Below are 22,752 nucleotides of genomic sequence, written 5' to 3' on the forward strand. Positions count from 1 at the left end.
AGACACTTCTCAAAAGGAGATATTTATACAGCCAACAGACACGTAAAAAACTGCTCATCATCACTAGCCATCAGAGAAATGCAAGTCAAAACTACAATGAGATACTATCTCACACCAGTTGGAATGGCGATCATTAAAAAGTCAGGAAACAACAGGTGCTGGAGAGAATGTGGAGAAATAGGAACACTTTTACACTTTTGGTGGGACTGTAAACTAGTTCAGTCATTGTGGAAGACAGTGTGACGATTCCTCAAGGATCTACAAGTAGAAATACCATTTGACCCGGCCATCCCATTACTGGGTATATACCCAAAGGATTATAAGTCATGCTGCTATAAAGACACATGCACATGTATGTTTATTATGGCACTATTCACAATAACAAAGACTTGGAACCAACCCAAATGTCCATCAATGACAGACTGGATTAAGAAAATGTGGCACATATACAGCATGGAATACTATGCAGCCACAAAAAAGCACGAGTTCATGTCCTTTGTAGGGACATGGATGCAGCTGGAAACCATCGTTCTCAGCAAACTATTGCAAGAACAGAAAACCAAATGCCGCATGTTCTCACTTATAGGTGGGAATTGAACAATGACATCACTTGGACACAGGGAGGGGAACATCACACACCATGGCCTGTTTTGGGGTGGGGGGAGGGGGGAGGGATAGCGTTAGGAGATATACCTAATGTAAATGACGAGTTAATGGGTGCAGCACTTCAACATGGCACATATATACATAAGTAACAAACCTGCACCTTGTGCACATGTACTCTAGAACATAAAGTGTAATAATAATAATAAGGCAAGATGGCCGAATAGGAGCAGCTCCAGTCTCCAACTCCCAGCGCGAGCGACACAGAAGACCGGTGATTTCTGCATTTTCAACTGAGGTACTGGGTTCATCTCACTGGGGAGTGCCGGACGATCGGTGCTGGTCAGCTGCTGCAGCCTGACCAGCGAGAGCTGAAGCAGGGCGAGGCATTGCCTCACCTGGGAAGTGCAAGGGGGAAGGGAGTCCCTTTTCCTAGCCAGGGGAACTGAGACACACAACACCTGGAAAATCGGGTAACTCCCACCCCAATACTGCGCTTTAAGCAAACAGGCACACCAGGAGATCATATCCCACACCTGGCCGGGAGGGTCCCACACCCACGGAGCCTCTGTCATTGCTAGCGCAGCAGTCTGTGATCTACCGGCAAGGCAGCAGCCAGGCTGGGGGAGGGGCGCCCGCCATTGCTGAGGCTTAAGTAGGTAAACAGAGCTGTTGGGAAGCTCGAACTGGGTGGAGCTCACAGCAGCTCAAGGAAACCTGCCTGTCTCTGTAGACTCCACCTCTGGGGACAGGGCACAGTAAACTAAACAAACGCAGCAGACACCTCTGCAGACGCAAACGACTCTGTCTGACAGCTTTGAAGAGAGCAGTGGATCTCCCAACACGGAGGTTGAGATCTGAGAAGGGACAGACTCCCTGCTCAAGTGGGTCCCTGACCCCTGAGTAGCCTAACTGGGAGACATCCCTCACTAGGGGCAGTCTGACACCCCACACCTCATGGGGAGGAGTACACCCCTGAGAGGAAGCTTCCAAAGCAAGAATCAGACAGGTACACTCGCTGTTCAGAAATATTCTATCTTCTGCAGCCTTTGCTGCTGATACCCAGGCAAACAGGGTCTGGAGTGGACCTCAAGCAATCTCCAACAGACCTACAGCTGAGGGTCCTGACTGTTAGAAGGAAAACTATCAAACAGGAAGGACACCTACACCAAAACCCCATCAGTACATCACCATCATCAAAGACCAGAGGCAGATAAAACCACAAAGATGGGGAAAAAGCAGGGCAGAAAAGCTGGAAATTCAAAAAATAAGAGCGCATCTCCCCCGGCAAAGGAGCGCAGCTCATCGCCAGCAACGGATCAAAGCTGGACGGAGAATGACTTTGACGAGATGAGAGAAGAAGGCTTCAGTCCATCAAATTTCTCAGAGCTAAAGGAGGAATTACGTACCCAGCGCAAAGAAACTAAAAATCTTGAAAAAAAAGTGGAAGAATTGATGGCTAGAGTAATTAATGCAGAGAAGGTCCTAAACGAAATGAAAGAGATGAAAACCATGACATGAGAAATACGTGACAAATGCACAAGCTTCAGTAACCGACTCGATCAACTGGAAGAAAGAGTATCTGCGATTGAGGATCAAATGAATGAAATGAAGCGAGAAGAGAAACCAAAAGAAAAAAGAAGAAAAAGAAATGAACAAAGCCTGCAAGAAGTATGGGATTATGTAAAAAGACCAAATCTACGTCTGATTGGGGTGCCTGAAAGTGAGGGGGAAAATGGAACCAAGTTGGAAAACACTCTTCAGGATATCATCCAGGAGAACTTCCCCAACCTAGTAGGGCAGGCCAACATTCAAATCCAGGAAATACAGAGAACGCCACAAAGATACTCCTCGAGAAGAGCAACTCCAAGACACATAATTGCCAGATTCACCAAAGTTGAAATGAAGGAAAAAATCTTAAGGGCAGCCAGAGAGAAAGGTCGGGTTACCCACAAAGGGAAGCCCATCAGACTAACAGCAGATCTCTCAGCAGAAACTCTACAAGCCAGAAGAGAGTGGGGGCCAATATTCAACATTCTTAAAGAAAAGAATTTTAAACCCAGAATTTCATATCCAGCCAAACTAAGTTTCATAAGTGAAGGAGAAATAAAATCCTTTACAGATAAGCAAATGCTTAGAGATTTTGTCACCACTAGGCCTGCCTTACAAGAGACCCTGAAGGAAGCACTAAACATGGAAAGGAACAACCGGTACCAGCCATTGCAAAAACATGCCAAAATGTAAAGACCATTGAGGCTAGGAAGAAACTGCATCAACTAACGAGCAAAATAACCAGTTAATATCATAATGGCAGGATCAAGTTCACACATAACAATATTAACCTTAAATGTAAATGGACTAAATGCTCCAATTAAAAGACACAGACTGGCAAACTGGATAAAGAGTCAAGACCCATCAGTCTGCTGTATTCAGGAGACCCATCTCACACGCAGAGACATACATAGGCTCAAAATAAAGGGATGGAGGAAGATTTACCAAGCAAATGGAGAACAAAAAAAAGCAGGGGTTGCAATACTAGTCTCTGATAAAACAGACTTTAAACCATCAAAGATCAAAAGAGACAAAGAAGGCCATTACATAATGGTAAAGGGATCAATTCAACAGGAAGAGCTAACTATCCTAAATATATATGCACCCAATACAGGAGCACCCAAATTCATAAAACAAGTCCTTAGAGACTTACAAAGAGACTTAGACTCCCATACAATAATAATGGGAGACTTCAGCACTCCACTGTCAACATTAGACAGATCAACGAGACAGAAAGTTAACAAGGATATCCAGGAATTGAACTCATCTCTGCAGCAAGCAGACCTAATAGACATCTATAGAACTCTCCACCCCAAATCAACAGAATATACATTCTTCTCAGCACCACATCATACTTACTCCAAAATTGACCACGTAATTGGAAGTAAAGCACTCCTCAGCAAATGTACAAGAACAGAAATTATAACAAACTGTCTCTCAGACCACAGTGCAATCAAACTAGAACTCAGGACTAAGAAACTCAATCAAAACCGCTCAACTACATGGAAACTGAACAACCTGCTCCTGAATGACTACTGGGTACATAATGAAATGAAGGCAGAAATAAAGATGTTCTTTGAAACCAATGAGAACAAAGATACAACATACCAGAATCTGTGGGACACATTTAAAGCAGTGTGTAGAGGGAAATTTATAGCACTAAATGCCCACAAGAGAAAGCAGGAAAGATCTAAAATTGACACTCTAACATCGCAATTAAAAGAACTAGAGAAGCAAGAGCAAACACATTCGAAAGCTAGCAGAAGGCTAGAAATAACTAAGATCAGAGCAGAACTGAAGGAGATAGAGACACAAAAAACCCTCCAAAAAATCAATGAATCCAGGAGTTGGTTTTTTGAAAAGATCAACAAAATTGACAGCCCACTAGCCAGACTAATAAAGAAGAAAAGAGAGAAGAATCAAATCGACGCAATTAAAAATGATAAAGGGGATATCACCACCGACCCCACAGAAATACAAACTACCATCAGAGAATACTATAAACACCTCTACGCAAATAAACTGGAAAATCTAGAAGAAATGGATAATTTCCTGGACACTTACACTCTTCCAAGACTAAACCAGGAAGAAGTTGAATCCCTGAATAGACCAATAGCAGGCTCTGAAATTGAGGCAACAATTAATAGCCTACCAACCAGAAAAAGTCCAGGACCAGATGGATTCACAGCTGAATTCTACCAGAGGTACAAGGAGGAGTTGGTACCATTCCTTCTGAAACTATTCCAATCAATAGAAAAAGAGGGACTCCTCCCTAACTCATTTTATGAGGCCAACATCATCCTGATACCAAAGCCTGGCAGAGACACAACAAAAAAAGAGAATTTTAGACCAATATCCCTGATGAACATCGATGCAAAAATCCTCAATAAAATACTGGCAAACCGGATTCAGCAACACATCAAAAAGCTTATCCACCATGATCAAGTGGGCTTCATCCCTGGGATGCAAGGCTGGTTCAACATTCGCAAATCAATAAACATAATCCAGCATATAAACAGAACCAAAGACAAGAACCACATGATTATCTCAATTGATGCAGAAAAGGCTTTTGACAAAATTCAACAGCCCTTCATGCTAAAAACGCTCAATAAATTCAGTATTGATGGAACGTACCTCAAAATAATAAGAGCTATTTATGACAAACCCACAGCCAATATCATACTGAATGGGCAAAAACTGGAAAAATTCCCTTTGAAAACTGGCACAAGACAGGGATGCCCTCTCTCACCACTCCTATTCAACATAGTGTTGGAAGTTCTGGCTAGGGCAATCAGGCAAGAGAAAGAAATCAAGGGTATTCAGTTAGGAAAAGAAGAAGTCAAATTGTCCCTGTTTGCAGATGACATGATTGTATATTTAGAAATCCCCATTGTCTCAGCCCAAAATCTCCTTAAGCTGATAAGCAACTTCAGCAAAGTCTCAGGATACAAAATTAATGTGCAAAAATCACAAGCATTCTTATACACCAGTAACAGACAAACAGAGAGCCAAATCAGGAATGAACTTCCATTCACAATTGCTTCAAAGAGAATCAAATACCTAGGAATCCAACTTACAAGGGATGTAAAGGACCTCTTCAAGGAGAACTACAAACCACTGCTCAGTGAAATAAAAGAGGACACAAACAAATGGAAGAACATACCATGCTCATGGATAGGAAGAATCAATATCGTGAAAATGGCCATACTGCCCAAGGTAATTTATAGATTCAATGCCAATCCCATTAAGCTACCAATGAGTTTCTTCACAGAATTGGAAAAAACTGCTTTAAAGTTCATATGGAACCAAAAAAGAGCCCGCATCTCCAAGACAATCCTAAGTCAAAAGAACAAAGCTGGAGGCATGACGCTACCTGACTTCAAACTATACTACAAGGCTACAGTAACCAAAACAGCATGGTACTGGTACCAAAACAGAGATATAGACCAATGGAACAGAACAGAGTCCTCAGAAATAATACCACACATCTACAGCCATTTGATCTTTGACAAACCTGAGAGAAACAAGAAATGGGGAAAGGATTCCCTATTTAATAAATGGTGCTGGGAAAATTGGCTAGCCATAAGTAGAAAGCTGAAACTGGATCCTTTCCTTACTCCTTATACGAAAATTAATTCAAGATGGATTAGAGACTTAAATGTTAGACCTAATACCATAAAAATCCTAGAGGAAAACCTAGGTAGTACCATTCAGGACATAGGCATGGGCAAAGACTTCATGTCTAAAACACCAAAAGCAACGGCAGCAAAAGCCAAAATTGACAAATGGGATCTCATTAAACTAAAGAGCTTCTGCACAGCAAAAGAAACTACCATCAGAGTGAACAAGCAACCTACAGAATGGGAGAAAATTTTTGCAATCTACTCATCTGACAAAGGGCTAATATCCAGAACCTACAAAGAACTCAAACAAATTTACAAGAAACAAAGAAACAAACAAACAACCCCATCAAAAAGTGGGCAAAGGATATGACCAGACATTTCTCAAAAGAAGACATTCATACAGCCAACAGACACATGAAAAAATGCTCATCATCACTGGCCATCAGAGAAATGCAAATCAAAACCACAATGAGATACCATCTCACACCAGTTAGAATGGCGATCATTAAAAAGTCAGGAAACAACAGGTGCTGGAGAGGATGTGGAGAAATGGGAACACTTTTACACTGTTGGTGGGATTGTAAACTAGTTCAACCATTATGGAAAACAGTATGGCGATTCCTCAAGGATCTAGAACTAGATGTACCATATGACCCAGCCATCCCATTACTGGGTATATACCCAAAGGATTATAAATTATGCTGCTATAAAGACACATGCACACGTATGTTTATTGCAGCACTATTCACAATAGCAAAGACTTGAAATCAACCCAAATGTCCATCAGTGACAGACTGGATTAAGAAAATGTGGCACATATACACCATGGAATACTATGCAGCCATAAAAAAGGATGAGTTTGAGTCCTTTGTAGGGACTTGGATGCAGCTGGAATCCATCATTCTTAGCAAACTATCACAAGAACAGAAAACCAAACACCGCATGTTCTCACTCATAGGTGGGAACTGAACAATGAGATCACTCGGACTCAGGAAGGGGAACATCACACACTGGGGCCTATCATGGGGAGCGGGGAGGGGGGAGGGATTGCATTGGGAGTTATACCTGATGTAAATGACGAGTTGATGGGTGCAGCACAGCAACGTGGCACAAGTATACATATGTAACAAACCTGCACGTTATGCACATGTACCCTACAACTTAAAGTATAATAATAATAAATAAATTTAAAAAAAAAAAAGAGAACCACAAAAATCCTCTCAACTGGAAAATATACTCAGAAAAGTACAAAACAGACAAGTGGTAGCTAGATTTACTGTGACACATGGCATGTAAGCAGTAATGTGGCAGTAATGTTTTCTCAGAGTGTAAAGCAAACTGCATTTGGCTGCACTGCAGACCTCAAGACACAGAACTACCTGCAAATGACAACCATCACGATGCTGCTATAACAAAATCAGCTCTTATATGACCTCTACATTCTCTTAGCAAATACCTAAGAAACACAAGGGGACAGAATACACATGGGCCCTTCTGTTGGACCATACCAGCTATAGCATACTCAAAAACTTGGCAGAGCTAACAACCCCAGCTATGTGGAGGTCCAAAAAGTTGCTGAATTTCCTGGCAATATTTTAAATGAGTCAAGCTATGACTTAAGTTGTAAAAAACTATCATTTAGAATTTAAATGCTGTTTTAAAATCATTTGAGAATTACCTAAAACAAATGTCTAAGAATTTGAAAAAATGTGAATAATTTATAAAGGGCTTCATATAGTTGGGTTTCTAACATTTAAATAAAAAACGATTGGAAAAATCTTTCAACTTCGAGAATTGTTTTGGTGATATAATTGAATAATAGGGTAAATAAGCCTGTTAATAATTAAAATACTCTTACATTAATATTTTCACTGTACTACAAAATTTAAATGGCCATTATTTAACGTGAATGTTACATATTAACTATTTTTAATAAAAGTAAATCAAATGCCAAAATAATAATAATAATAATAATAATAAAAATAAAATACTATGGACATTAAGAGGAGCATAGCTGACTTGCTAGAAGACATTTGTCTTGAAAATTTGTAAATATCTTCAAATTGGTCAGCAAACATTTGGAAAGGTAATTATATCATTTATGTGAGCTCTAGTAATAAGAGCTGTCATTTACTTACAGCCCTTATTATTTGCCAAACTATATTACTATTAACTACAACTTCTAGTCATATATTCAGTTTTACATATGTTAATTAACCTAATGCCCAGCAAAAAATACAGTTATTGTAGTTACTTCCACTTTTAAATATATTTCTACACATAGTTCTATTTTATCCACAAAATGAGTACTGTTATTCTATTTTACTAATGAAAAAGCAGAAACCATAGTAGCAGTGCTGGAGCAGTGCCGGAATTCTGAATGAAGTCTAACTGACTCAGAACGTGTGTTTTAAGTAAGATTAGGGCAGGCTTCCTAACTTTCTGTTCCTGATTTCTCAAGGGGCTGTTGATACAACTGTATCTCTATTACTCCATCCAATCTGCAGATTTGAGTGAGCCAACTTTTTTAAAAACTCTATCTTTAAATGCAGAGTGAATTAAGTCATGCTGTTTGTTTTGAGTTTCTTTGGTTGTCTCAGTGATTCTAGGGTATGGTTGGCTCAGAATATGTTTATGCCATATAAAGATTATGCTGAAATCTTACTTGTTTACTTTGTTTACTGCTGTTCTAGTATAGCAGAACTTAGACACTGAGTGGAATTATTTTGTGTCTTTCTCTGCATAGCTAAACTGTGTTAGCTAGATCTCCACATGTTGCTTTAACACCCTCTGTGACAATCCATTTGAAATAGTATTTCACTTATGTTCTATAACAGATTGCCTTTTTATTGAGGTTAGTTAACTTAATTTGACTAGGAAAGGAATGGAAAAGGGATGGTGGTTTTCATTAGCCAGATAGATAGTGACCTACAGAATAAAAACAGCGTTTTACATTTGTCTTACTCCCTTCTGTTGGCATACATCAATATAAGGTTTTGTGAATGTCTAGAATGTGGGCCTGGGTGTTTTGGATTTGGATGGGGCATAAAGGAAGGTGGTTGTAAATATACTACAGCAAATCTCATAATTACAGGACTTTCCTTGGAGTGCTATTGGATATTTTTGGCACTTCAAACCCACACTAGGGAAACGGGCCTTTGAATGGTGGTCTCTGGAATTACACTTGCTGATTTAATTCCTGACTTCCTACTTATTAGCTAAGTAACCTTCCATTGGTGACATAAACACCTTATGTCTCATTTTTTCTCATCTCTCATATGGGAATAATGATATCTATCTTATAGGGTTTTTGAGTAGATTGAATAAGATAATACGTCTAAAATACTTGAAGTAGTGCCTGGCATATGATAAATGCTCAATAAATGTTATGGGAATAAAATATTATGTAAATATATGATATCTAATATGAATGGGGAATATTTAATATATAAATATGGCTTCTGAAATTCATAGGATATAATCTCTCTACATATAGACAAGAATTTCTTCTGTAATCCTCACAAGGCCATTGTTTATTCACATTCTCTTTAGTTGTCCATTGTCGTAACTTCTGTGTATCTTAGTTTCTTTAAATGTAGAATGAAGAAAAGACTATCTCATATATGTAAAGTGCTTAGCAAATAAAAAGTGCTCAGTAAATGTTAATTTTGGTCAAGGGAAGGGAAGGGGAAATGAGAGATAGAAATGAGAGGGGAAAAAGTGAGAGATGAATTCTGAGAAAAGTAGAGAGAAGAAACTCAACTATTATCCTCTATTTTTCATTTCCTTGGTCTGTTCTTTCTCTAGATTTTCCAAATTTTTAGAAGTTTTAGTGTATCTGTACTTAAAGTGGAGGTAACACTCTTCTATCTACTTCAGAGCAAAAGGACAAAGTGCAATTATCTTTCATTATATCATTTATAAACAAACAGGAAAGGAATTTTAGGTGATAATAAGAAATCTAGACAGCATTGTTGTCATCAGCTCAACACACCTTCTTCTGACATTTCCTTGGGTCAAGAATTATTTGATAGACCTAAACTCTGAATAAACTAATGAGTAAATGAATGAATGAATGATGTATCAATGAAAAAAGAGGTGTTTTTTTAATATATATAAAATAGAAGCTATAATATTTTGTCTCACTTTTTCACCCAGTTCTGTAGCAGTTTTTCTTTCTTATGCCTTTGGGTTTCCATCTATCAGCCTTTCCTGAGCAAACTTTGTTTTAAATCAAGAATACAAAGTTGCAAATTCCAAATGAGATTTGTCTAAGTCAGTTTGGGCTGCTATAACAAAAGACCATAGACTGGGTGGCTTACAAACAACAGAAATTTCTCACAATTCTGGAGGCTGAAAGTCTGAGATCAGCATGCCAGCCTGGTTAGGTTCTGGTGAGGGCTATCTTTTGGATTACAGACTGCTGACTTTTTATTCTATTTTCACATGGCCTCTTTATAAGGTCATTTATCCCATTCATGAGGGCTCCAACCTATTTACCTTCCAAAGAGCCACCTCCTAATACTGTTAGGCATTATCAGCAGGGTTAGGATTTTAACATGAATTTTGAGGCACACAAATCTTCAGTCCATAGCACCATTCAAATTTACTAGATCAGACCCATGTCATGATAAAGGTTATTTGCCACTTAATATTCATTTACTTAATCAGACTTACTGTAAGGTTAAGTTTACTTTAGGAAAGAAGTAGAGGTTGGTTTTGTGGTTTACTGCCCCTCTTAGTCTTCTGGGGCTCATGCTCAGACTGTTAAGGAGTGTTGTAGGATGATCAAGACAAGAAATAATTCAATCTACTGGTAAAAAAAGTTACTGGTAATTAAGAAATATACCAGCTCTTCTTCTAGAATAAATGTCTGTTTTAGCTATGGATTTTTCCATCCTAGATTTATCATTATTAATGGTCAATATATAATTTAGGGCCCTAATCTAATAGCTTTACTTATTTTATTTAGCAATTTTTGCCCATTTTCCTTCACACAGGTGATTTCAGTTACATAAGCCATGTGTAGGACTCAGTATTTTTATGGGGAAAAATTATTTCCAAGCTTGTATATTGTAAATACACCAAATTTGTTTCCTTGGGCCTCCTTTGGCTTTGCTGTACTGTTTATTTTATTTATTATTTCAGGGAATTCCAGGATTTGCTGGTAATATTGGTTCACCCGGTTACCCTGGCAGGCAGGTGCAGTAACTATATTTAGACTTTTTATGTTCCTATTTATTAATACATTGTATTTCTGATTATGAGAATTAATGTTCAAATAGTTGCTTTTATTAAATAATGAATAAGTCATAGAGAAATAATTTTAAAATCAAGTTGTAGAAACCCATTACAATTTTTCTGCAGAAAGTTTTATTTAAAATGGGAATGGGGCTTTTAAATATGTTTGATGTGATATACAATGGAATCTTCAAAATTAAAATGCCCAAGTGTTAGTAAGTTCTTAAAACAGTGCTGATTGTGATTTTACAATATTGTCACTGAACTAAATGAAGTAATAGTAAGAGTTAAGACTCTCTGTAATAAACATCATTTTTTAATAACATAGTTATAAAAATTTGAGAAACAGTATACTACTGGCAAACACTTTTATCTAACTGAATTCGGTTATTTGTAAACTGTTTTAAAAATTCATTCTAATCATTTTATATGTATTCCCTTATAACTTCTAACTTTCTCTACTTCATGTAGATTAATAACAGAACAAGCTATCTTTCCTAAGTTTTCGTGAATTGATTACTTCTAAAATTTAACTAAATGTATAAAGTTACATTTATATCTTTTATATTCTCAAGAATGAGGGAAATAAATAAGCCAAAATATTTACAAAATTCCATTTTTTAGGACTTTAAAAACACTTAGAGGTATTCTGTATTACACTCTTACTCTCAAGTGAGAATATATGTTATATAAAAATATAAAACATGAATATGTAAACATATGGACATTGATCTAAAGTTTAAAATATATTTGTCTTTTTAAAAATTTATGGTAATATCTTTTAGAATAAGTTAATTAGAAATATTTTAAAACAACACAGATAATCTTCCAATGAGAAATAATGTAATGAAAAAATTTTTAAAAATCTGACAATGTGTTAAGGTACTTTATTTATATATCCAAAATATATTTGTGTATAGATTATTTCCGATGGCTCTTTTGGTTCAGAAATTCTAAAATTCCTCAAACATTTGTAATCTTCATTAGTTATACAGAGTTCAGAATTCTATAGTTTTGAAAATGATACCTCTTTATATGCCCTTTTTATTAATCTATTTATTAACTCTTTAAAAAGTACTATAGTATGATGACGATGTCTTTTGTTTACACCAGGGTTTAGCTGGACCAGAAGGTCATCCAGGTCCTAAAGGTGCACGAGTAAGTAGGCATTTCCATTATTTTGTTAAGCATGCTTGCCTAAAAGTGGAATGAAATATATAAAACACTTACACTCTCTTAGTAGCTTTGAATTTAATTCAGATGTAGCATGAATACACTTGCTTACTACAGTAGTTACTTTCACTTTTATGGTGACAGAAAACAGTCTCATTGTGGTAGGTTTTGCATAATTATTTTATATTTATTTCCATAGCATAATATCTGGCATGTTTAGAATGTGCTCTATAAACATTTGTAGTATTATTTATATATGAATGGATACAGACCTAAGGAAGTCATGATGTAAAAAATATGAAGAGGTAAAGAAATTCACAGTGGTTCAAGGCTGAGATAATTTTATTATACAAAAACTGTCAGGAGTAAAGAAATATCTGCAAAGAATGAAGTAACCTTATTGTATCCAGAACATCCCATTTCACTCCCAAACCATTAAAGGAAATGTTAGCCATTTTTAGTCACTAAGGAAGCAAAATAAACGTTTCTATATTATATTGTATTAGTTACTTTTTGCATCACTATAAATACCTGAGGCTGGGTAATTTATAAAGAAAAGAAGTTTAGTTGGCTCATAGTTCTGCAGGCCATGCAGATAAGGCGGCATTTGCATCTTGTGAGGGCCTTGGGAAACTCAAATAGTCACAGGAGAAGGTGAAGGGAGAGCAGGCAACGTCACAAGGTGAGAGTGGGAGTAAGAGAGAGAAAAACGGAAGGTCCCAAATCTTTCAAACACCCAGATCTCGCTTGAGTTGAGAACTCACTTATCACCAAGGGGATGATGCTAAACCATCAATGAGGGATCCACCCCCACGATCCACTCACTTCCCACCAGGCCACACCTCCAACATTAGGAATCACATTTTAACATGAGATTTGGAGGGAACAAACATCCAAATCATATATATGTAGTGTATAAAATAAAAAATATATTTTTAAAATTCTTTATTTTTAATAGCCAGATATTTTCCAAAGTCTACATTTGTGCATTATATTATCTAAAATACCTTTTGTTTTGTTTTGTTTTTGGTTTGAGATGGAATCTTGCTCTGTCGCCCAGGCTGGAGTGCAATGGCACAGTCTAGGCTCACTGCAACCTCTGCCTCCCAGGTTCAAGCAATTCTCCTGCCTCAGCCTCCCGAGTAGCTGGGATTACAGGCATGCACCACCATACCCAGCTAATTTTTTGTATTTTTAGTAGAGACACGATTTCACCATGTTGACCAGGCTGGTCTCAAACCCCTGACCTTGTGATCTGCCTACCTTGGCCTCACAAAGTGGTGGGATTACAGGCGTGAGCCCCTGCGCCCAGCCTAAAATGCCTTTTAAAAAGAAGTTAAGCATAAGGTATTTAAACAATATGTGCAATATGTCTTACATTTTAAAAAATTATGAAACATTTCCAACTACTTTCATATGTATTTTATTCTTTTATTTTGCCATCGGCCCTGTGACGTAGAACAGGCCTATCATCTCCATTTTACTGATGAGAAAAATAGTAAGCTAAGGAACTTGCTTGATCTGCCGAAGTTATAGCTGGCTAGAACTGGAACCAATGTCTTTTCACGTTTAGCTCTGACCTCTTTCCACTAGCTCATGTTGTCTTTGTTCTTGCATTAAGTAACCATATAATGAGGAAAAGTCGTGTATTTTTTTTTTATTAGAAATTACACTGAAAACACATGTTGACTTGGATTTGGGAAGTAAGAAGAGATTAGTGGCCAAGAACATGGACTGTGGAGTTAAATAGGCTTTTTTTTTTTTTTGAGACAGAGCCTTGCTCTGTCGCCCAGGCTGGAGTGTAGTGGTGTGATCTCGGCTCACTGCAGCCCCTGCCTCCCAGGTTCAAGTGATTCTTCTACCTCAGACTCCTGAGTAGCTGGGACTACAGGCATCTGCCACTACACTCAGCTAATTTTTGTATTTTTAGTAAAGACGGGGTTTCACCATATTGGCCAGGCTGGTCTGAAACTCCTGACCTTGTGATCTGCCTGCCTCGGTCTCCCAAAGTACTGGGATTACAGGTGTGAGCCACAGAGACCAGCCTCTTAATACTTCTTTTACTAGCTTTGTGACTTTTGATGTTATTCAATCTCTCTCTGCTTCATTTTTGTTATCTCATTATTTGTTAAATGGTCACAATGAAACTTACTTTTCAGGTAGTTGGGAAAAATTAAACAAGATTAGCATTCTTAAGGTATAGGGCATAGTGTATGCATGTATTTACTATATGGATTCTATAATTATTATTTGAATTTGAGAGTTTCTTCTGTTCATGAACTAATAACTCCAAGGAATATATGCGAAATATATTTGGCACTGTACAACTTACTCTTATTGCATTTCGTCATCTTGCTTCAGTGATCCATATAACTGTGTTCTTCTGCGTACCATTTTTGCGTTGTATTATACATCCTTTTGTTTTTTCTTTCTCCCACTTGTATTGAAAATTGTTTTCTCGGTTACAACCCTCTTAAGTTGTACTTTTAGTTAGGTTTTCACACTTTAGTTAGGTTTCACACGTGGGAGTGTGATTGGAATCAGGAGGGAATTTCACATTCATAAAGGTTCTCAAATGTAGATTGAAAAATTATTTTAGATTTAGGGGTATATGTGCAGGTTTGTTACATGGATATATTGTGTAATGCTGAGGTTTGGGCTTTTAGTGATCGTGTTGCCAAAGCAGTGAACATAGTACCCAATATATGGGTTTTTCAACCCTTGCCTTCTTCTGTCCCTCCCTCCTTAGGGAGTCTACAGTGTTTATTTTTCCCATCTTTGTGTCCATGTATACCCAATGTTTAGCTGCCATTTATAAGTGAGAACATGCAGTATATTTTGTTTTCTGTTTCTGTGTTAATTTGCTTAGGATAATGGCCTCCATCTGCATCTATGTTGCTGTGAAGGACATGGTTTTGTTCATTTTAATGGCACTGTAGTATTCCATGGTCTATATGTACCACATTTTCTTCATGCAGTCCACTATTGATGAGCACTTGGGTTGATTTCATGTCTTTTCTATGGTGAATAGTACTGCAATAAACATATGAGTGCAGATGTGTTTTTGGTAGAATGATTTATTTTTCTTTGGGTATATGCCCGGTAATGAGATTGCTGGGTCAAATGGTAATTCTATTTTTAGTTCTTTGAGAAATTTCCAAACTTCTTTCCACAGGGACTGAACTAATTTGCGTGACCACCAACAGTGTATAAGCATTCCTTTTTATCTGAAACCTCATCAACATCTGTTATTTTCTGACTTTTTAATAATAGCTATTCTGACTGGTGTGAGATGGTATTCCCCTGTGGTTTTGATTTGCATCTCTCCGATTAGTTATGTTGAGCATTTTTTTTCATGTTTTTGGGCCACTTGTATGTCTTCTTTTGAGAAGTGTCTATTCATGTACTTTGCCCACTTTTTAATAAAGTTATTTGTTTTTTTCTTGTTGATTTGTTTAAGTTCCTTATAGATTGTGGATATTAGTCCTTTGTCAGATGCATAGTTTGAAGATATTTTCTCCTGTTCTGTAAGTTGTCTATTTACTCTGTTGATGGTTTCTTTTACTCTGCAGAAGATCTTTAGTTTAATTAGGTCGCAATTGCCAATTTCTTTGTTGCATTTGTTGCTTTTGAGGATATAGTCATAAATTCTTTGCCTAGGCCAATGTCTAGAAGGGTATTTCCTAGGTTTTCTTCTAGGATTTTTATAGTTTGAGGTCTTACATGCCTATTAAGTCTTTAATCCATCCTGAGTTAATTTTTATATATTAACTCAGTCAGAGGTAGGGGTCCAGTTTCATTCTTCTGCATATGGTTAGCCAGTTTTCCAGCACCATTTATTGAATAGGGTATTCTTTCCCGATTATTTATTTTTGCCGACTTTGTCGAAGATCAGTGAGTTGTAGGGTGCGGCTTTATCAAATGTAGATTTTTAGCATTAACTTCAAATCTGGTTAAAAAGGAAAAAATCGTAGAAATACACTCATAAGATAGATGTTTTTCACTTAATTTGTGTCCTGTTACTGGTAAATTCTAAATGTTATGCATTGTACATGAATATTTTCATGAATCATGATAAATTAGCTTTTCATTGGCAGTTATTTGATGATATTTTTTGGTATTAGCAGAAATATTTTGTCAAATGTAAACATTTAAAACACATCATAATTTTTAAACCCTTCTTTGGCATTTCTTTATGTAATAATGTGCTAGCTGCCCCCAAAAGTAAAAATATATTGAACCTCTCCCGACCCTCTAGTGGTCCTGCTGGTGACACAGAATTACTTCTAACCAGATCTACCACCTTCAAACCAAAAAGCAAAAATGTGTGTTATTCTTTTTAATGTTCTTTGTTTCATTACACAGTAAACTCTAGTTTAATGGTGGTATTTTGAGAATGACCTCAACTCTGTGTGGTTTCTTTGTTTGGTACTGCTGACATCTTATTTCTGTTAGAATCAGTGTAATGACGATCAAGAAAACTCTATGAAACTCCTAAGCAATTACTTATAACATTATTGTATTTAAAATATCTAATTGTAAAATGTTCCCTTTACACTCTGTACAGCCTATATTGGAGTTCTGACTTCAGTTCTTGAGTTACCAATTGATTATTTAGTTCACTGATAAGTATACACCAGTTAGAGTGTCTTCTTTTTATTTGTAACCAAAACTCCTGCTGGATATATTAAAACAAAAGTTTGCTGACTTTACATTTGAAGTCATCAACAGATGATTCTGAAAATGTACACAGCTTGTCATCATAATCCTAAATGCTCTAGTATCAGAAATACTTTCATATGGTTCACTTTAAAAGAAACATTTCCCATTCTCCAGCTGCTTGACTTTCGAGTAAGAAAATTATAGATGTTTTGCTTTATTAAAGTTATGTATAAGGGAACACATTCTCTCTCTCTTTTCTTTCAGTTTTTGCTTGTTCATACAATCTGTGGAATATAAGGCAATTTTAGGCACCTTTGACAAGGAAAAACACCTAAAAAAGTTTTCAAGATGGATGATTGCAACTTTTTTAATGACAATACTTAACTAAACTCTAAGGAACTAAAATCTTCCAAAAGTTTTATTCCAGGCAACTTAGATATGATTCTTGAGACATTTATCGCTTTCTTTTTAAAATGAAAAAGATAAAATATGCGTAACATAAAAAGTTCTATTTATAAACCCTCTTAAATTATATAGTCAGTGGCCTTAAGTACATCCACATTGTTGTACAATCATTGCCACCATCCATCTTAAAAACTTTTTCATCTTCCCAAACTGAAACTCTATACCCAATAAACGATTCCCCATTCTCCACTCCCAGTTCCTGGCAACCACCATTCTGCTTTCTGTCTCTATGAATTTGACTACCCTAAGTACATCATGTAAGTGGAATCGTACACTATCTGTCCTTTTGTGAGTGGCTTACTGCACTTAGCGTAATTGTCTTTAAGGTCCATCCATGTTGTGGCAGTTTTCAGAATCCTTCATTTTTAAGGCTGAATAATATTCCATTTTATGTATATACAACATTTTGTTTATTCATTCATCTATTAATGAACATTTGGGTTGCTTCCACCTTTTGATAATTGTGAATAATGCTGGAATGGGTATAGAAATGACATTTACTTTTTAATGCTTGAATTCTTCAGTATTTGTTATTATGAAAGTATTTACTCTGAAAAATCATCCATTCTGTGATTCAAAATAAGAAGGCTTTATTTAAATCTTAGTGAAAATGACCTACTGTATCTCTACTTCAATTTCTTTTATACTTTGGCTTTTCTCTGCATCCATATAACTACTCTTCTCTCACACCCCTATTTCACCCTCTTGTCTGATCAGTGAGAATTTTTCCTATTATTTTCTCCTCAGAGCTTTAGTCTGTCTTTAAGACTTCAAACATCTGTCCTTCAGATTTTTTTCTCTATGAGCTTTTTCTATGAACCCTACATCTCGCAACTCCCTGCCATGATAATTACATTTGAATACCTCATTATAACCACAAAATCCAAATAACTAACAAAACTCATCCTCTTTATACCAAACTCAGCTTTTCTATTTGTTTTCCATATTTCTATCAGTGGTTATCATTTGCCTGTCAAGCCAACTGTAAACTTTAGAGTCATCTTTTCTCTTGATTCTGATAGATAGGTAAAGACCTGTGTGACCCGCTGTAATCAAAGTGAGTTTATAAAGTGAAAATTTGATTATATCAAAACTATGTCTGAGTTTTTTAATGACTCATGGTGTACATTGCAGACTTCCCATCATAACAAAAAAGACTCTTTATGATATGACCCCCTGCCACGCTTTCCAAACTCACCTCTTGCCCACCAATGACACAGACTATTTGCAATTCTTTGTAAAAGCTATGTCATTTCATTCTGATTGACTGACTGATGGCACATTGTTAGCCCTGCCTTTTCTTTTCTTCAGGACTTAGTTCAAATGTTGCTTCCTCAGTAAAGCAAAGCACCATTAATCTTCTCTCTAGGCAAAGTTGGTCATTCTGCTTCCAAAGTTCCCATTGTTTATTTGTCATATCACCTATTACATAATCATGTAACAATTATCATATGATATTACAGTCATTTATTTGTATGACCCTCTTTCCTAATAAACTATGTACTTGTTGAGGGCACTGATTTTCACATGCATCTTTATAAACGCAGTACCTGACACAAAATGGCTACTAAAATAATGTTTGTTGAACCAATAATCTGGACCCATAATCCTTCAAATTTAGACCACTTAAAGAGCTTCTAATAGGTTTGCCTATATTCAGTGTTTCCTGTCATGGCTGTATGCTGTATCCTATCAACAGATTAATATTTTAGAAATACAACATAACATCAGTGCACTACCATACTCCCTAAAATCAGTAGCTTCCATTTGTCTAATATATAAAGTCTAAAATTTTTATTTTAAAATTTAAGACTCTCCTTAATCTAGCACCCAAACTACCATACACTTCATCTGTAAAATTGATGAAACGCATTATTTCCCATAAGTGAGATATAACTAAGTTATGTTAGAATAAAGTGCTTTGCATTGTTATTTATATGTATCTCTTGTTTCTCAGACCAGATTGGAATCTTTATTAAGGCAGGATGGGTCTTACACATAAAACTAACATATAAAACCATCTTACATACAAAGCATGTTATATAAAAAATGTGATCAATTACCATTTACAAACACTCTCCAATTGTTACCATTAACAAAGACTTCCTATTTTGTCTTTATTTACTCTAATTGCTCTTCTAGAATTCTTTCTCCAGTCTCTGCTTATTAAGATTTTACCCACTCTGTAGACCTATCTCAAGTGACAGTCTCCTTTGAAGCTTTCTTTGATTGCCTTTGCCTCCTGCCACATTTAAATGTATCTCTTCCTCCACTGTACTTCTTATATTATTTTGATACCTCCATTCTGTCTTAAATTTTAGCTAATTATATACATATATTTTCTGCCCACTATAAAATTTAGTGAAGGAAATTATTTAGGGTCATTTTTATTAGCCACCATTTCTTAAATTATATTTTATATTTTGTGTATTTTTTAATGGGAAGATTGATCTGTAACTTCTGGAAGAAAAGCAATTAGGTGAGGGGAAGTTATTCACACTTGTAAGTCTTATAATTTCATGCTACTACAAATAAAATTTTAAGTACTTCTTTTTAGAATCATTTGTGGGGAGAATATTCAAATGAAATAATATAGAGATTATTTTCTTGTTTTAAGGGTTTTATTGGCTCTCCTGGAGAAGCAGGACAACTGGGACCTGAAGGAGAAAGGGTAAGTCCATTCTCTTCAAATAGTATTTCTGAAATGATATACTTATGATAATGTACAACAGGAGTCATAAAATCAGATGTCAGGGAAGAAATCTTACTGAGTTACCAAGCCAGGTTTAAGAAAAATCACCTGCCAGAAATGTAATTTGATTTTTGAAAATCTTACTGAATTTTGTTAAAAGAAAGTAACATAGCATGATAGAAATGTAATTATACTTTAAATTTAAATTTTTGAAAATACACGCCAAAATACTAAAATATCTATGAAATTTTTATTTTGTAATTCATTATCTTTGAGTATAAATTCTTGACAAGTCTTGATTTTGAGAGCAATATGTGGTAGAATTTAGCCTCAGAAGATATATTTTTGTTTGATTTAATAATGGGAGATAGCTGTTAATAAATATTGGTACTTATAAGTAAAGACAGAACCTTTGCAAAATGGTTTGTTATACTAAAAAGGTTAATGAAGTTATTTATAGGAGTTACGGCATTGCAGCTTCATCATATCTAGTTTTCAGTGCTATATGCAATCTATATGGAGTAATTTCTCTTTGTATTCCTTCATTTCCATTGCCAGTATTAATTGAAAACAGTAGAATTGAACAATATTAGTATATTGTCGTAGAATTTGAAATTTGAGAGTCATATTCAGAATTCAGTCTTCACTGCTATCATTATAAGAGTGCAGTTCAGGCCAAAATGTTCATTTCTGGAAAGTGATTTTTGCAAATGAAAGTGAACCACATTCTTTGCTAAATGAATTTTTCAAATAAATAGTTTTTAGTGAGGGAGTTAAGCTATATTTTCTTGTAATTACTTGTGAATGCCCCTGCAGAGAAGAAATAATCAAAGAGTTTAAATGTGCTGTAATGACAATCAAAATGTCTAGCCATCTTTGGTGAGATGAGGTAAAGATGTTTCCCTGGTGAACACAGCAAGTCGTTTTGTTCAATAGCAAAAAATATCTTCAGCATAACTCCACAACTAAGCCACCTAACCTTCGTATACTACAGCAGACTAGCAGAGGATGTATCTCATTGATCATGCAAAGAATTGATCTGCTGCTTCTTGACCCAATGATTCTGGTTTACATTGTTAATTACTCTGCTTTTCATGACAATCCTTTTCTGATCCTTTGACGTGAACTTATTTCTCGTAAGTTATTTAACAAACCAAAATTATGTGTCCTTGTAAAATGTTGTCATCTTGGATTTAGTGATCTTAAGCCCAGTGTTGACATGGCTATCAATTGGCACATTGCTGTAATCACATTCACTAATTTTTACCAGTCTATATGAAAATATCAAGACCTGGCCGGGCATGATGGCTCACACCTGTAATCCCAGCACTTTGGGAGGCCGAGGCAGGTGGATCATGAGTTCAGGAGATCAAGACCATCCTGGCTAACATGGTGAAACCCCGTCTCTACTAAAAATACAAAAAAATTAGCTGGGCGTGGTGGCGGGCGCCTGTAGTCCCAGCTACTCGGGAGGCTGAGGCAGGAGAATGGCATGAACCCAGGAGGTGGAGCTTGCAGTGAGCCGAGATCACACCACTGCACTCCAGCCTGGGCAACAGAGCAAGACTTTGTCAAAAAATAAAAATAAGAAAAAAAGAAAGAAAATATCCAGACCTGTCTCAACATATAAATACACAAGACCAGTTTGTGATATTGGGCCCATCATGGGTACTGTGTCCTAATATTATTTGGCTATGTCAAAATTCTCATTAAAACTATGAATGATGTGGCTTAAAGGGTGTTATGTATAAAACATTTAAGTAAAGAAAGCAGAAGAGAATAAGATACAATAGTGCTAAGTATTCCTGAAAACAAATGGAAAGAAAAAGTCATTTCTGGGAGTCAATACTGTACATTACGTGCATATTGTGTGTATACACATACACACACATATGAAACATGTACACATATATGTGTATATAAATGAAAAATGCTTGTATAATTCTGTCTGTATTATTTGACTTCTTGATGAGATTTAGGGAGGCTACTGAAAATTTAGGAAATAATTATTCTATTATTTTTTAAAAGGTTGGTTGTATTATGTAAATATATATAAAGTCGTAATGAAATGAGTCCTCTTGCTCACCTGTGAACTCTTTTTTGATGATCAGATACATGAGTATTTTTTAAACACTGTTGACTTGAAAGTGAATGGATTACTTCAGCCAATGATGTCTTCTAACTTACCTGTATGTGCTATTAATCTCAAGCTACATGGTTGTGACAGACTGCTTAGTCTGCAAGTCTCAAAGTGATGATATCAAGTAAGATGCTTTAAACTGCAAATAACAGAAAACCACAATTCAAAATGGCTTAAACATAAGGATATTTTTAATGATGATGATGATAATAGCAAATGATTTACTGAATGGTTTTATATATGTGCATGTATATAAAAACAATTTAATAAATGGTTTTATATACATGAATTAACTTCTTTATTTATATATGTATATATATGAAATTTTTAATAAACTTATATATATGTGTATGTATATATACACGAATTGACTTCTTTATATATAAAACCATGTATTGAATGGTAGGTATTGTTATTCTTCTCATCATAGATGAAGAAAATGAGGCACACACAGAGGAAGTATCTTGTCTTAGGCTATATACAGGCAGTAAGAGCAGAGCCAGGATTTAGACAAGGTTTTGTCAGCTCTAAAGCCTGAGTACTTAAGTACTGTACCCTACTGCTTCTTACATGACCAGAAATCCATAGGTTAGGTGGGCTGT

The 22,752-nt window shown here is 36.0% G+C and overlaps 1 protein-coding gene across 6 annotated transcripts in view; it reads left to right on the forward strand.

The window, feature by feature from the left end:
- COL24A1 (collagen type XXIV alpha 1 chain) overlaps window positions 1-22,752 on the forward strand; it is a 400,532-nt gene that overhangs the window by 86,942 nt on the left and 290,838 nt on the right. For all 6 annotated transcript variants that reach the window (XR_012418180.1, XM_015433402.4, XM_065519318.2 and 3 more), the window contains 3 exons: window positions 10,926-10,979; window positions 12,132-12,176; window positions 19,936-19,989. Coding sequence is in view for 5 of the 6 variants with exons in the window: in XM_015433402.4 (XP_015288888.3) it covers window positions 10,926-10,979; window positions 12,132-12,176; window positions 19,936-19,989 (153 nt within the window). In the remaining variant the exon portion in view is untranslated. The remainder of the gene's footprint in view (window positions 1-10,925; window positions 10,980-12,131; window positions 12,177-19,935; window positions 19,990-22,752) is intronic.

This window comes from Macaca fascicularis, chromosome 1, assembly GCF_037993035.2.
Source record: "Macaca fascicularis isolate 582-1 chromosome 1, T2T-MFA8v1.1".
Taxonomy (NCBI): Eukaryota; Metazoa; Chordata; class Mammalia; order Primates; family Cercopithecidae; genus Macaca; species Macaca fascicularis.